Source organism: Ambystoma mexicanum, chromosome 6q, assembly GCF_040938575.1.
Source record: "Ambystoma mexicanum isolate Mex_15411 chromosome 6q, UKY_AmexF1_1, whole genome shotgun sequence".
Classification (NCBI taxonomy): Eukaryota; Metazoa; Chordata; class Amphibia; order Caudata; family Ambystomatidae; genus Ambystoma; species Ambystoma mexicanum.
This window is the reverse complement of record NC_090937.1, coordinates 793521135-793536156: the sequence shown is the minus strand read 5'-3', so window position 1 is coordinate 793536156 and position 15022 is coordinate 793521135. Positions and strand designations below refer to the sequence as shown.

Here is a 15022-nt window from a genome sequence, read left to right as displayed (position 1 = left end):
TAGAATGACCCTTGATCTTTTTCCAGTAGATGGTCATCCCATGCGAGGTGACCAGATCATCAATATTTTGGATTAATTTCCCATGTTTCAATGGTTTGTTATTCGCACATAGCAAGCCTCTGTTTTTCCAGTTGACCTGGTAATCCACAAACCCGTTCCGTACATAATCCTAGTCTGTGATTATGACCAGTTCGTGGAGTTGGTGTTGGACAGCAGTGCGGATGGCTTGATGCACAGCCATCAACTCTGCCACTTGACTACTTCGGGGACCAATATGGTACCCAGCAGAGGGTTCTGGGGCATCGTTCACCCATGCATTCCCTACGCCAGCCACAAGTTCTTTTTCCCCATTGTTGTCAACGTGGTAGGAACATCCATCCACATAGACAGTGGGCATTCCCTCACACTTGTCTTCTTCAAAGACTTTGTGTGGGGAATTAAGGTATGCCTCCATGTTGTCCTTGATTTTAAGACTTTCGTCCTCGAGACAGTTTTCTCTGGCACAATCATGCAAGTCTGCCAGACCTTTCACGAGGGGACTCTTCTTGTTTTGGCCATATCTGACCTCCACAGGAAAGCCTTGCATTGACAGAATCCAGGAAGTAATTCGGGAATTACTCACATTTCCGGCCCAGATTCTGTCACTTTGGAGATATTGCAGAGACTGGTGTGGAGTCTCCACTATGATGTTTTCCCCCTGGATAAACGGGCGGTAATTCTTCAATCCCCACACCGTTGCCAGGAGTGCCTTCTCACAATCGTTGAATTTTTACTCCACAGAGGATAAAGTTTTACTCGCACAGGAGATTACTTTATTGACCTTGTCATGCTCTTGGTATAATACTGTAGTCAAGCATGTATTTGTGAACCCATCTCCAAGAAGAACTCCTTGTTTTTGACAGGTTAAGCTAGGCAATGCGCTTGTGAGAGGCTTCTTTTGAGTTGTCTTACTTCCTCAGCTTTTTCTGGACCCCACTCCCACTTGACCTTCAAAAGATGGATCAGGGGTCTTGTGATCTCTGCGTAGTCCTCAATGAACTTTCTGCTGTAATTAGTCAGTCCAAGGAGGCTCCTTAGTTCCCGCAGAGTTGTGGGGTCTTTTAATTTCTGAAGTGCTTCCACTTTCTTTTCCTGGGGACAGAGGTTCTGAGGAGTAATCGCATGCCCCAGGAAATTGACACGGATTCTGCACCTCATAAATGCGGGTGGCTTTCTCGATGACCCAGTCTAGTGATCTTTTCTTGTGAAAGTCTCTCACTAGCTGGGTCATGATGTACTTGGGGAGAGCGTGGAAAAAAGTATTCACAAACTCTTTGCTGTCAGTGCGCACCCTTCTGGTGGTCTGCGCAAAGGCACGCTTTAATTCTTGAACAAATTCCTGTGGGGCCTGATCTTCCCCACATTGCAAGTTGTATGCTGCCTTGCGAGACTCCTGAGGATTTCTGTGCACAGAAAAATGCTTCAAGATGGCCGCCCTATAGGTGGACCATCTAGAATGATTCTGGTCCTCCAGCCCCGCAAAGAAGCTGGAGTACTCTGGAGAGAAGGTCCATTTCACATATTGAATACAGCTTTGGCTGTCCTTCAAATGGAAAGTTTCCATAATCTGTTCAAAGAGCTCAAGGTGCACCCAAACTGAATACTTTGCGTTCTTATGATAGGGCGTGATGACGCCCCTTATCGCTTTGATTTGCTTTACGGGATCCTTGAGCAAGGCCCTTCTGACCTTTTTTGCTTTTTTGGTTCGGGTGACCCTGGTCCACTCCTCCTCTGACTCCGAGGCACTGCTACCAGAGGTGCCGTCTGGTCTTCTAGCCTCTCCCGGATTCTGCGAGCCTGGGAATGGCTGGCAGAATGTGGGGGCCTAGTTTCCTGTGTCCTGGGGCACTCAGAGGAGTCTTCTGGTTCCTCCTTACTCCCAGGATTTGATGAGCAACCCCCCCCCACTGTCCTAGCTGGGCAGAGGTTTTCAGGATGCCCTTAGTGGGCCTACTCTCATGCAGTTCCCCACAAAATTTTACAGTACATGGGAACCCATGCCCAGATGCCCGCCCATCCATTCCTGGGAGGTGCTGATCGGTGAGCCCCATATTCCTCATTGGATTGAAGTCTGCCATCCCCATGGCCCTTGGCTCATGTGTGCCAGTGGGCATGGGGGTGGCAGAGTCCAGGGATTGGAAGAGATGAAGGCCTCTGGTACTAGGGTTCCAGAGGTTATGCTCAGTTGTTTCCCTTTCCCAGTGAACCTCATCTCTCTCAGCCCCTGCTCCCTGTTGCCATGCAAGAACCTGAGCTTTCTGTTCCTCTATCAAGGCCTTGCTAGTTTCTATCAATTGCTCTTGCATAGCTATCTGTCTGTGGAGCCTGTCATTTTTCTCACAGAGAGCCGCATTATCTCTCTGTGTTTCCTGTGTCGTTTTAGAGTACTGGGCCAGTTTTTGCTGCAGGAGGGTTACCTCCTGAGTCCTGTCCATACTGGCCTGGTCCTTCCTTGCTAGAGCATCTTCCACCCTCCTGGTGTGCTCTAACAATTTTTCATGGTCTTTTTGGAGGTCACCCAGTCCCTGAAGGGCCAGGTGATTTTCTTCTATCTTCTCTTTTAAATAACAGACTTCCTGGCCTAAGGTGTCCCTTTCCTGAGCAAGAGTATGCCTCTGTGCAGCCAGGTCGTCCCTCTGTCTTTGGAGCACACCAGCTTTCTGGCACTCTTCATCAAAATCTGCCTGGGTATCCAGGTCTTTCAGAATTAGTTTATTATTCTCTTCTTTTTCTTTGTCTAGGCAGCTTTGCAGGGTGACTACCTGCTCTGCGCATGCCCTGTTAAAATGTATTTGCTGTTCCAGCTTTTTCTGGCTCTGCAGTAGAAAGTCCAAACTTTCCTGGTACTCCTTCTGTAAGGCCAGCATTGTTGTGTCCTGTTCTACCTTCTCCTGCTGCAGGATACCCATGTCTTCTTTTATTTTGGTTAGGTACTGCCTAATTTCATTTTCTGATTCCTGGCTCCTTTGAAACCTTTGCTCTACAGAGTCCATATCAGTTTGGGCTTGTTCTAATGCTTGCAGTTGCTTGTTTATCTAAAGTGGCCCATTTCATTCCGCTTAAGGGTCTACCAAATGCATCCAGTCAGGCAAAGGTGTTTTTAGAGCAAATCGTACAATTACATGGTTTCCCCTCCGTCCTGATTTCTGACTGAGGGAGTCAGTTTGTGTCTAACTTCTGGAGAAAGAGTTGTGCAATTGCCCAAATCGATTTTAGTCTGTCCACTAGTCACCATCCCCAAACTTATGGCCAAACAGAGCGGACGAATCAGACACTAGAGCAATACCTACGGTGCATGTTACATCAAGTGGAAGAAAGCTGGAAGGATGTGCTGTGGATAGCCGAATATGCCTACAACAACTCGCTACACACCAGTAACAGACAGAGTCCATTCTATACCGTATATGGAAGGCACCCACGTACTTCCAAATTAGATACCCCCATGGCCTTGGAAATGCCCGCGGTGAAGACTTTATATACGACCATCACAGCAGAACACTTGATCCAAGCCAAAGAAAGACAGGAAAGATTCTCTGATCAACACCGAAGAAAAGCCCCAGACTACCAGGTTGGAGATGAAGTCTGGTTGGCGTCTCGGCACATGCCCATAAGAGGAACTCGAACATTTTGTCCCAGATATCTTGGGCCTTATACCATCAAGGCTATTATAAATCTTGTGGCAGTGAAACTAGCTTTACCACCAAATATGCAGATCCATCCCATATTCCACGTGTCACTCTTAAAACCTGTTCAGCCTGGAACTCGGGTCAAAACACTACCAAATCTGGTACTGGTTAACGGAGAACCCGAATTTGAAGTCAAGGACATCCTAGATTCTAAACTCACCAGCTCCAAGTTATATTACTTAGTGGAATGGAAGGGATACAGCCCTCAGGTCAGGACATGGGAGCCTAGCGAGCACGTCCATGCACCACGCCTGGTAAGACGATTTCATCGGAACCATCCGACTAATCCAGGGCCAGACGCAGTAAATACCTTGATAGAGGCCTTAGGGGGGAGTGCTGTCATGAACCATGCCCCTGACCCCCTCAGGTATAACATCCCCCTGGCAGCAGTGGGGCTAAAGCCCTTCACACTGGCCCCAAGGGCCTTACAACTCCATCAGAAACATACATGGAGTCAGTCCTGGTGCCAGTCTCATTATCAGGAATAAATTAATACCAGTTTTGGACCTTAATCCAACATGGAGGCCTATTACACAGCTCAGTTCTTTAGAACCAAGCCATGCAGTCTAGTGCTTTGGGTGTGGCTGGGCCTGGAACTACTTTACCTGGGCTATTTAAACCACACCCAAACAGCAGAACACGCTTCACGTTATTCTGCACTCCTGCAGTGTAAAACTCACGGTGTCCAGCTCCTGCTCATCTGGTTCTCGGCAGCCCGATACTGAAGCCCTAGATCTGGATTCCATTAATAACCTGGAAGAACAAGAACAACATTAGCAAGCAAGAACACTTACCTGTGAAGTAACCGGCCTTGAATCCATCCTGCGCTTCGCTTACCTCACCCATCTCCAGAGTTCGCGGCAACCTGAAAAGGTAAAGAAACAAGGACAGCATTAATAACAATTCTTACCTGGGCAAGCAGTGAGACCTGGCAGCACCCTGTGCTTCTCTTACCTAGTACATCTCCGGGTTTCACCGCAACCTGCAAGGGAGAAGGAACAAGGTCAGCATTAACAAAGCACTTACCTGGGCAAGCAGCGCTTCAATCGCTCATCACTCCGGAACATCACCGCAACTTGTACAAAGAAGAGAAGAGGACACAGGTTACCAATTAACACCAATAAACAGTGCAGCGCTCCGAGCATCAATAACTCACTGTGGTCTTCGCCATCGGTGCGGCAACTCCGAGATCGCAACCATCCCTGTGAAAACAAAAGAGACATTGTTAGGGAACAGCGTAGTGGAGCAAAATGCCGAGAAGACAGGGAAAACGGAGGGAAAGAAAGAGACAGAATAAAGACGGAAAAGATATTATAACTCACCTGGAAGACAGCAAGCAGAGTCGGAGTCACAGCCGGTCTGGACCCGACATAAGGGCACACGGATCAGTGAAGCAACTAGGTCCACGGAACGCCCGCACCAACCACGCGCCCCTGCACAGAGATGCAGGACAGAGAGTTCAACGTACAAAAACCTAAGGTGAGCAATAACCTCAAGGGAGGGGATTTGGACCAAAGGGAGGTTGGAGTCCACCCATCAGAGAACCAGTATCTTAACCCTCCATTCTCCTGTTATAGGCGCTACCCAATGTCTGGCACATAACCAAGCAGAGAGGGGTCCGGGATAGCGCTTAGACCTCCATCCAGTATCGTGTGGCGCCCTCGTGGATACCAGGTGAGCGTAACACTAACTGACAAGGCCTGAGATGAACATTTAAGGTACCAGAAAATAACCTGCAACTTTTGCTGAAATGGGAAGCTGCTTAACCTGAGGAAAAAGTGAAAGGCAATTGCAAGAAGAGAAAAATTAATATTTTATGCTGCTGTGTTTTGGGGGGAAATGTAATATCAGAGGGGAGGGTGTACATTTTAAAAGCTGAAAGTGTGAAGGGGATCCGATTGAAGGAAGACATAACTGAACTCTTGGCATGTGTATTCTGCTCATGGCACCTCCTCCAAAATGAGATGTGAAAACAGATATTATGCTTTCACACAGAGATGAACTGGTGTGTGGGACCTGAAAGTAAATCCTAAGCCAGCGTTTATGGTAGGGGTGTACCGAACTTCGGCTTCGAGTAAGTATTCGGCCAAATTCCAGCAGAAAAAAAGCTATTCGGCTCCGGACGAATAGTTTCTTGGTATTCGGCTCTTGCCGAATACTTTGAAATTCTCATTTGATTACAATGCAACATGAACTCAGAAAGGCAAATATAGACTTCAGTTTGCAAAACTGAATAGAATTAGACCAGACAAATTGCTATCACACAACTGAAAAATATCTTATATTGTAATCTGCTCTTTAGGGCATGTTTTGTTACAGATTCTTAGACATAAAAGGTGCTCATCTTTTAAACTTAGCCTGCAACAATACAGGAAAATCTTTTCTTTTGGCGAACGTTTATATGCAATGTGCACTTTTTTAAGTTTGAAAAGGCAAACTGAAAGAAATGTTCATAGATACTTTCAGTTCCTGTCATGTCACTCCCCATTGCGTATGTCATAGTCCCCCCTTTTCTTTTTTTAAGGACTTGATTCCTGAGTTTAACATTATCTGATATTTTATCAGGAATGATAAGTTGCATATGTTTGTGTATTGGCGAGAAGGAGTGGCTAGCATAAGTGAAAAGTGAGCAGCTTTTGTTTGGGTGGGGTGAATAGTTGTGAGATGGAGTTCACGCATTTCAGATTTCCTCTTGACTTGTGTCCTGCATGAGCTGACATGAACCATTTTATACATTTCTATGTGAGGTGCAAAGAAGTTTCGAAACTCGACTGCATCGACTTTGCAACTGGATAGAGAATGCAATGCACCTGATTCACAAAGGCAGTCTTTTTGCATTTGTGAAGCCTCCTACTAACTTGCACTGAATATGCAACAATCTTCTGTACATTTTGGTTAAATCTGCTTTATTTCTGGCTTTTATACTTTAAATAAAGATGCTACATTCATTACAAAGAAGAGAAATAAAAAGTATAGAATGCATTTAAAATGATGCTTTTTTTCTATTAATTGTGTTTTTTGAAGTTTGGAGCATGATTTATTAAATAAAGCAACTATTCGGCTTCATATTCGGCCGAATAGTTGACAAACTATTCGGTATTCGGTCGGATATTAAATATGCTATTCAGTACAGCCCTAGTTTATGGGTTTGCTCTGTGTCCGGTGGGATAACAATAATAAATGAATGAGGGTTCTGCAAATCTGTTGTGCTTAATCTTACCTCCCAGGCTTCTCTAGAAATAAGGAATCTTCATAATTGGAAAAATAAAGTTAATCTAACAGACCCGGGAACTGTCTGAGGGGGCAGGACAGAAGTCATGAAACCCACGGGAACTGCAAACTTCATGGCATGTTACCATATCCAGGCCCCTGTTGTAAAAACCTTGCTGCTCTGCATTAACAGCATTAACCGCAGATACCAGGCCGAAAAACCAAAGATGCTATGTGATATTTTGTATATTAAAAAATGCAAGATGGGATTCACTAGTGTGCCCATAATTATTGAACAGTACCTCATAGAAACTTAACACTTTTTTGTGAAACATTCAGTTTGGAATTACCTATTTAGGGCTACCAAAACGATTTTATGCAAATTAGATGAATTTATGTTTTGAGGCATTGAAATGGCGCATGCAAGGGAATTAATTATATATTCTAGATTGCGCAGGCATGAGCCCGTTTCTATGAGATGGGAAAATACTTTGAATATAAATAAAGAAGTTAGAACAATTGAAACATTTATATCTCAGTCATTATTTGTGTGATTATGAGAATTGCATAAATGGATTCATGCCAGAGAGAGAAATGGTCACATAGGTGACATGTACTGTTTCAGAATGGGATACATTTTAATGCAGGAAATCCCTGAGATAATATCACGTTAAAAGGGAGGAAAGCTGGGTTTAGAAGTTACTCCCATCAGACTGCTTCCTTCTTAAATATGCCCAATGACTGTGGAGGGGTATGTCTACTGTGGTGTCACTTTTGGAACACTGTCTAATCACATACATTGACCAATTTGATTGGGGAAATTATACACACCCCAAAAAGGTGGAATTCCTGTTCTATATAATATTCAACACACACACTTGCTGAGGGGAGACACTGACAGACTTACTGGCTCACTCAATGACTTACGGAGAGAAAGAACAATTGATAACAGGAAGGAGAAGGAATAGATTGCTCCCCTTTTGGACCGTTGATGGATTATAAGCAGAGGCTGTAAGTAAGGCCTAGCAGGAGTTAAAGTACCAGGCCTTATTCTGTGGAAGAAATAGCAGACAGGCTGTGGAGGAAAATTGATTCCATCTTGCTGACGTATACCCACCTGTTACTCGAGGGGGAGAGTTGAACTAGTCCTTAAGAGGGTGTCCAACTATCTGTGATAAGGCCAAAAGAAATTCATACGTGAGTATTCTCTCAAGGGGAAACAATTCTGTGGGGAGTGATACTATGAAGGGGACTTAGATTGAATCCTGGCCCTCTTCTGTGTTAGTACTGAGGGGTGGGAATAGATAAAATAATTGTGCATCCCATGAAGTTAGGGAACATTTCAGAAGTGTATGTGCTTCTGGAAAAAATATATATTGATAGATTAGGCCCCATGGTGTGTATACATTGAGATTCAACATGCCCTTTTTTCTGGCTATGACGTCTAGCACAGAAGAACTATTAATATGGATCAAAAAGGTAATCTTACTGTGTGCATACCTAGAAAAAGAAGATAATTGAAGTAATTCCTGGGTATACCATAAATCTGAATATTATTATTATTAATGCAGGGTTTCTCAAGATAAATGGGAGAGGGTGATTCTACGCAGTCCATTTCTCTTGCTGTTTGAGGTGGCTTTTTAAAGAAAGAAAGGTCAATTTTACATGATAATAGAATAGAAACATCAATGAAGGGAACTTTGACAACATACTGCTGAACCTACATTTTCTTTTCTATAAGCCACCTAAACACATTATTGAAATTGAGTCTAAAATGCCGTTGCAATTCTGACATGTCTATCAAGTACAGGGGTATCTATTTTGAATAATGATGAAGTAGCGAGAATTGGACAGGCAGGGATATTTTAAGTGATTTGTTGTTTTCACAAATGAAGATTCTTCCGGGAATCTCATGCATTCAATCCATGGTGCCTGCGTTCTCAGGATAAATTAAATGCATAGATACTTATGGTGTGTGTTACAAAATTATCTAAAACTGAAGTGACTAAACTGAAGTGACTAATGTGTTGATTATTTTGTGTCATTGGCCTTTTATGAAGAAACTATGTTTCTATCTTTATATTGATTCAATTATTTCTAGACCTTCTTTGCAACCCTGTGTGTTTCTTGTCTCTAAAGGGGAGGGAATCAATACTATTAAATTAGGGGTCCTAGATTCATAAAAAGAAGGCTATTAAATAAAGGAGAGTAGTGCATACCTGGTTTGCATATCGGGTGGTTAAAACGGGCCTACAGGATGAAATGATTAAACAGAATATCAAAGAATTCTAATCTCATTTATGCATTCCTCAATAAGGATACGTATATTACAATACTGAAGCAAGATCAAATATAACAGTCAAATTTATGAGGCATGGCCATTCGAATTTTCCATTAGTTCTGCATGCAGTGATAACATATAAGTGAATAGAAAGTATCAACTTGTTTGACTGACAGAACTACTAAGCTTTGTTGAAACACAGCTTCATTTTGCTTTATAAAATCTTATGTGAATCGCTCGACTGCTTGCACATCAGTTCGACAGGTTCTGGATGTGGTATTTTACATCTGTTTTATTCCCCCTTGATTCAGGGACGTCACTTAACCAAATTGCCAGGGGTAGCGGAAGTGCACAATGCGACTCTTGACCTCCCTGACGTCATCATAGGAAGTTATGTCATTTGACCCTGCCCCCAAATGACATCACATGAAGTTATGTCATTTGATCCCACCCCAACATGACATCACAAGAAGGGGTGACACATTTGACATCACAGAAAGTGGCATCGCATAACATCGTCTTTCAGTACACTAACAAAAATATGGTTACAACATTACTCTAATGTGACATACATTTCATACAAGAATGAATCATCACGTGTAGCATTATCTTCAGTGTGTCAAGGCCCACGCTACCAAGGGAAGTGTATGAACTAAGATCCCCTCTTTATGTGGATCCGCCCTGTTATTTCAAAATGACTACAGAGCAAAATCACGTTCCGCAGGGGGCAGGGCGGATAGGCGGGTATACGGATAGGGTCAAAGCCTGGATAGAAGGGGAGAGGGTGAATATTTCTCCACAGAACATGTGGTTGATGGAATACACAATCTTCACAGATTTCTTTATTTATCTTCAGCATTTTCTTCTGATTCGACAAGTTACCTTCAGGGTTACCTCTCAGTAGGATGTGTTATGTTGTGTTGTGATGTACTGTTTGAGGTTGTTAGACTACATTATTCCTTCAAAAAACAGCCAGATGTCTCAGATAGTCAACATCTTCATGTCACGTCTGAAACTATTGCATTAGCATACAGATAGGGAGAAATGGGATATGAGAAGGGCCACACAGCTTGTAGGTTTTGTTTGGTTATTTGCCCACCCTTTGACTGCCCATCGCCATTTTAATCCATATGGTCATTCCCAACCAGTGATGACCTCTCCCAGCCCAAAACCCCTCCTAATGGAAACTCTTTCCCTCGCTTTACTCAAGCCTTATCATCAAACTTTGCACTCAGGGTGCCTGCCACTGTTTTTTTTCGAATTAGTCTTCTGAGGGTTAATGACTTAATTGGAGCTGTAAAACTGCCATAGGTTTAATAACAATGTCTTAACCAGGTCTGCCTTCAGACACTTCATTTATAAGCAATATCAGTGTCCTTCATTGAAGTCCTGTTAAAACCAAGCATTGGCAAAGACAACCATTTAGGCTTGTGTAAAAGTATTAGGCTTTTGCCAGGCACTGCTAGTAGATGACCAGCTCCTTGCACCATCTTGCATCTGCTACCATCAATGGCTAGGTGATACCACTATGAAAGTGCCTGGTTAGTGCCTTTTGCATGCCTACACAAAATCCCAACTGTTGGCATTGCCAATGCTTGTTTTATTTACTCACAGGACTTACTAATGGCCACCTACTCTGGCCAGCAGTAAGGTAAAAGTTATCAAATGGCCCTAAACATGTGTGGGGTAAAAGCAGGTCAATGGTCATAGTTTAATCTCATACTCAATGGACATTGTGGTAATTGCAATTTGTGCCACCTTTCTTTCATGATTATCACAATGGCCTTCATGCCTCTTGTTTTGATTTCATCTGATGATACGCACGTTTCCACCAAAAAAACGCTACTATGAAACACCTCCATTAGGAGTTTAGTGCCGTTTGCACTGCGTTGCACTTCATATATTTTTTCTAAAGCAGGGTTCATGAATTTAAACTCTTACTGAAAATGTGTTTTACATATATGAAGACAGAGGTTTATTTGAAGTGGAACCTCCAGAAAACATCCCATAGCGCTGTGCACCCCCTATATCCTGACTCTCCCCAGGATGCTCTCTGCTGGGTCCTCATCCAGCATTGAACATTCTATTCACACAGTACTCCCTAGATTAATCGAGAGGCGTCTATCACAGTCCTAATCATCCATTTCTGGCTTTGTGTTGTTGTTTAAATGCTGAAGCATAAGTAATAAAGATGGAGGTCGTGAGGACCTTGTCTACCTGCAGTTTATCTTTACTTTAAAGGCTTCTGTTTGCTGGTGAAATTAGTTTATTATTCCCCTCGTGAGAGAATCTGCATTCCAGGCCCGAATGGTTGTCACACAAAACCCCAGGAGCCAAAGTCGTGGTTCAAGACCCACCGCCACCAGGGCCCCACGTTGCACACACGGCCCCTGAACTCTCCAACCACAGGATCGCTGCCATCCACACAGCACCTCGCCTTGCTGGTGCAACGCACCTGACCTTGATGCTCCTGCCTCCCTCAGCGCCTGCAAGCTGTGTAATCCTCCTCTCAGGCAGGGGTGCCAACCGCTGCCACAATCCAACACCTCCAGAGGAGAGCTTGGTTAATCCTTCCAATGGGCATCACTCGGCTCGCCCTCTCCGTACTGAGGAAAACATCTACCCGAGGTGTTCAGAGAGCTGCCATGGGAACATGTTTGCCCTGACCCGTGCTTTCAAGAGCTCTGTAACTTTTCATGGTTGCTAAGCAACCACTGAAAAGTTACAGAACTCTTCAAAGCACAAGACCCAGTGGCACCCGCTGCGGCTGCACAGCCGAGGAAGGCACCATATTGGTCAAAATGGAAGCATCCGTTTTAGTGTCTGTTTTTTTCAATATAGATATGAATTGCACAGGCCAAGCCAGTGGTTGCAAGGAAGACAGCAGTCGCAGCTGCGACCCCTATTGACTGCTAAATAATATCCCTGCCTGGATTCTGTGCAGTGATTGGCCATGGTGTCGCAAGTTGCATGCTGAAGAGCAACGAAAGGCAAATGACTTTCGCTTTATTTTGATCCTGTCTAAGAGATTTGGGACCTCCCACACCACCAACCCACCCTGCACTTTCAGCAGTCTTAGTATGATGGTTCGGTCTGCGGTTCTAGAAGCGCTGTGTCCCTATGCTTTCTGCGAATCTTCGGGTATGGGAACATACCTGAGACAGAACACTGATGACAGGGGAACATGCCCAGGCCCACAGTGAAGCAAGCTGTTTAGCATGCTCACTGCACCTCGATGAGAATCGAGCCGTCATTGTGTTTATTTGTTGCCCAGTGCTTCTTTAGTGGAATGGACTATGGATTTGGCAGAGGGACAATCTCTGTACCCATGTACATTTAAATAAAAACTATAATTAGTAGATCGGGCGACCAAATGTATTTTAGTTTTCACACTGCACGATTGTGGGGTTTTTTTGTTTGCTTTTTACACTTTTCATATTTAATTTTTCAAAACCCATCTCTGTTTTGAAAAAGGTGAAAGAGCACGTTAGGCTGCGCGTGTAGCTCAGACCTTTATGAAGCGCCCCTACTCACTTCATGTAACTATGAATAAATACCCAATCTTCCCTGTGTACACACCAGTAGATCCCGAAAGGAGCACCCTGGCAGGCCCTGCGCCCACATATGCACCTCCGGAGTGTGTTTACAACACTGTCAAAGCCCCAGTCCACAATGTAAACTTGAAAACTGATTTCCTCAGTCCGTTGCCACAAGGCCTGCGATTCAACAAGCTATGAACGTTACTTCATTTGCTGAAAGAATGTAAAACAAAAATGTCCCAGGTTCCTTGCCCCCGCCCCGAACACGCATGCAGCTTGGGAGACTTCGCACGTGGATTTTCTCCTTAAGCGGCTCATGCTTTAATGTTAATGGCAAAGCAGAGAGACCCCACGTCCGCAGGAACCTCGGGAACTTGTGGATATTGTCAATAATTATGCAAACGGCCCTGATCCACTGAAGTGCTTGTCTACACCACGTCTCAGCCCTACAGCACACCCCGGCAACTCACACTTCATGAAACAATAACTAGACGCATTGTGTTGACACGGACAAAACCAACCATATTAAATGAATGGTGCATTCCGGAACCAATTGTTACATCCATTAGCCATATCGATACATCGCAAATCCGAGACCCCATTTTCTTGGCGTCAACAAAGCAGGTTTTGTTCAGAGATAAATGAAAAGCATTGATTGCCAGACCCACTTCCCACTCGTCCCTCGACTCACACCAAATGCACATTGAGCGAACTGGGAATTGGGTCAGCAACAGCCCGGAGCGAAACGGACGTTAACAGTAACAAAGGAACAACAAAAACGCTATATGAATCCCTTTCAAGATTAAAAAAAAAAACAAAACTAAAATGCGTTGTTTTCCAGACGAGTCTTATCTGGAAATGATTCGGTCATTTGCGTTTTCTTGGCAGATAATAAACAGTTTAGGGTGATCGGGGCGATCCACACTCTGCAAACAATGTTTCAGGGACAGTAGGTACAGCGTGTTTTTCGCGTTGAGAGCCTGGGCACAGTTAAAGCCAGAACAATGTGTAACCAGTGTGAGTGCATAGCCCAGTTCACAGGCTCTTAATGCCTCTGCACTGTTTCGGGGGCATTGGGGTGGAGGGGTGTCCACGCATCTCCATCTTCAGACGTCACCGCCGAAGAGACACAGCACCCCCTCCTCGCCCCCCCCCCCCCCCCGCCTGCCAACTTACTTGATATCCTCCCACACCTCAGGACCGTAATTCCTCAACACCAGCAGCTCCAAGGCGTGATTCACGAAGCCATACTGTAAAGAAACAGAGACACGGACCTCATTCCAACGAAAAGGAAAACAAGGCAACGCAGTAAAACGACATTATCACGCACGGTAGGGATTAATATTAATGTGTACAGAGATAGTAACAAAAAAACGCGGAACGCCCTCGAGGAGAAGGGCGCGTACAGCCACTGCGCGATTAACGGGAAAAGCACGCAACGCTAAGGAGACAATTCTCTGTAGGAGACGCGGCACGGTGCGCGCGCGGTACATAAACTGAGCCCACCCTGATGTGCGCTAAATGCTTCTACACAACCGACGGCGCCATTCACAGGAGACGGAATACGTATTCCGTGTGAACACTTAACCGTGTATCTGCGCCTGTCATACTGCATGCATAAGGATGGACGTGCATCTCGGGCCCCATGTATACACTGCACCCCTCGACCCCAACGGACAAGCATGCAAATAGACATGCATAGGGTACCGCGGGTTTTTTTTTCTCCCAATAATACATTGTACACGGCTAGTGTCCATTAGACAACAATGGACGGAAATTACGATGTCCCGCTGCTTACCATTCTGTAAACCCCGTGTTCTCGCAGCTCATTAAAAAAAAGCAAATATCGCCAGTTACTTAGTGACCGATGCAGCTAATGAACATCCGCTACAGACAGTCACGGCCAGACTCAGCCGCCGGTGATTGACGCTCTGAACCGGCCAATCGCAGCTAAGCTCGGGAGCTTTGCTGGGGTCGCCTGCCAAGGCTACCCAATCGGAGATGGAGGAGGAGGCAGCTGATAAAGGGGGGGCTTGAGCTTGAACGTGAAAGCTGGGACTGCAGGGTCTCAGCATGTTTTAGAGAGCCTGGCATTGACGAGTGAGAGGCGCTCTCTGTTTGAGAGCCGCAGGGAGTCCTCAATTGATGCGAAGACCCCACTGCATGTGATAGCGGAGATAATGTCGCGCTTTCTCTATTTAGGATAATGTATGTTTATTTTGCGATTTTTTAAAATTATGTTTGTCCAAGGAATGATGGAGCCGAAA

At 44.7% G+C, this 15022-nt stretch overlaps 1 protein-coding gene across 1 annotated transcript in view; it reads right to left on the bottom strand.

Moving 5' to 3' along the window:
• The window catches only part of GUCY1B1 (guanylate cyclase 1 soluble subunit beta 1), a 725186-nt gene extending 710501 nt beyond the window's left edge, over positions 1 to 14685 (bottom strand). The window contains exons 1-2 of the mRNA XM_069631323.1: positions 14554 to 14685; positions 13932 to 14005 (exon numbers count right to left, since the gene is read on the bottom strand). Of these exons, the coding sequence (XP_069487424.1) occupies positions 13932 to 14005; positions 14554 to 14556 (77 nt within the window). The 5' untranslated portion in view covers positions 14557 to 14685. The remainder of the gene's footprint in view (positions 1 to 13931; positions 14006 to 14553) is intronic.
• Positions 14686 to 15022: the final 337 nt, after the last annotated feature.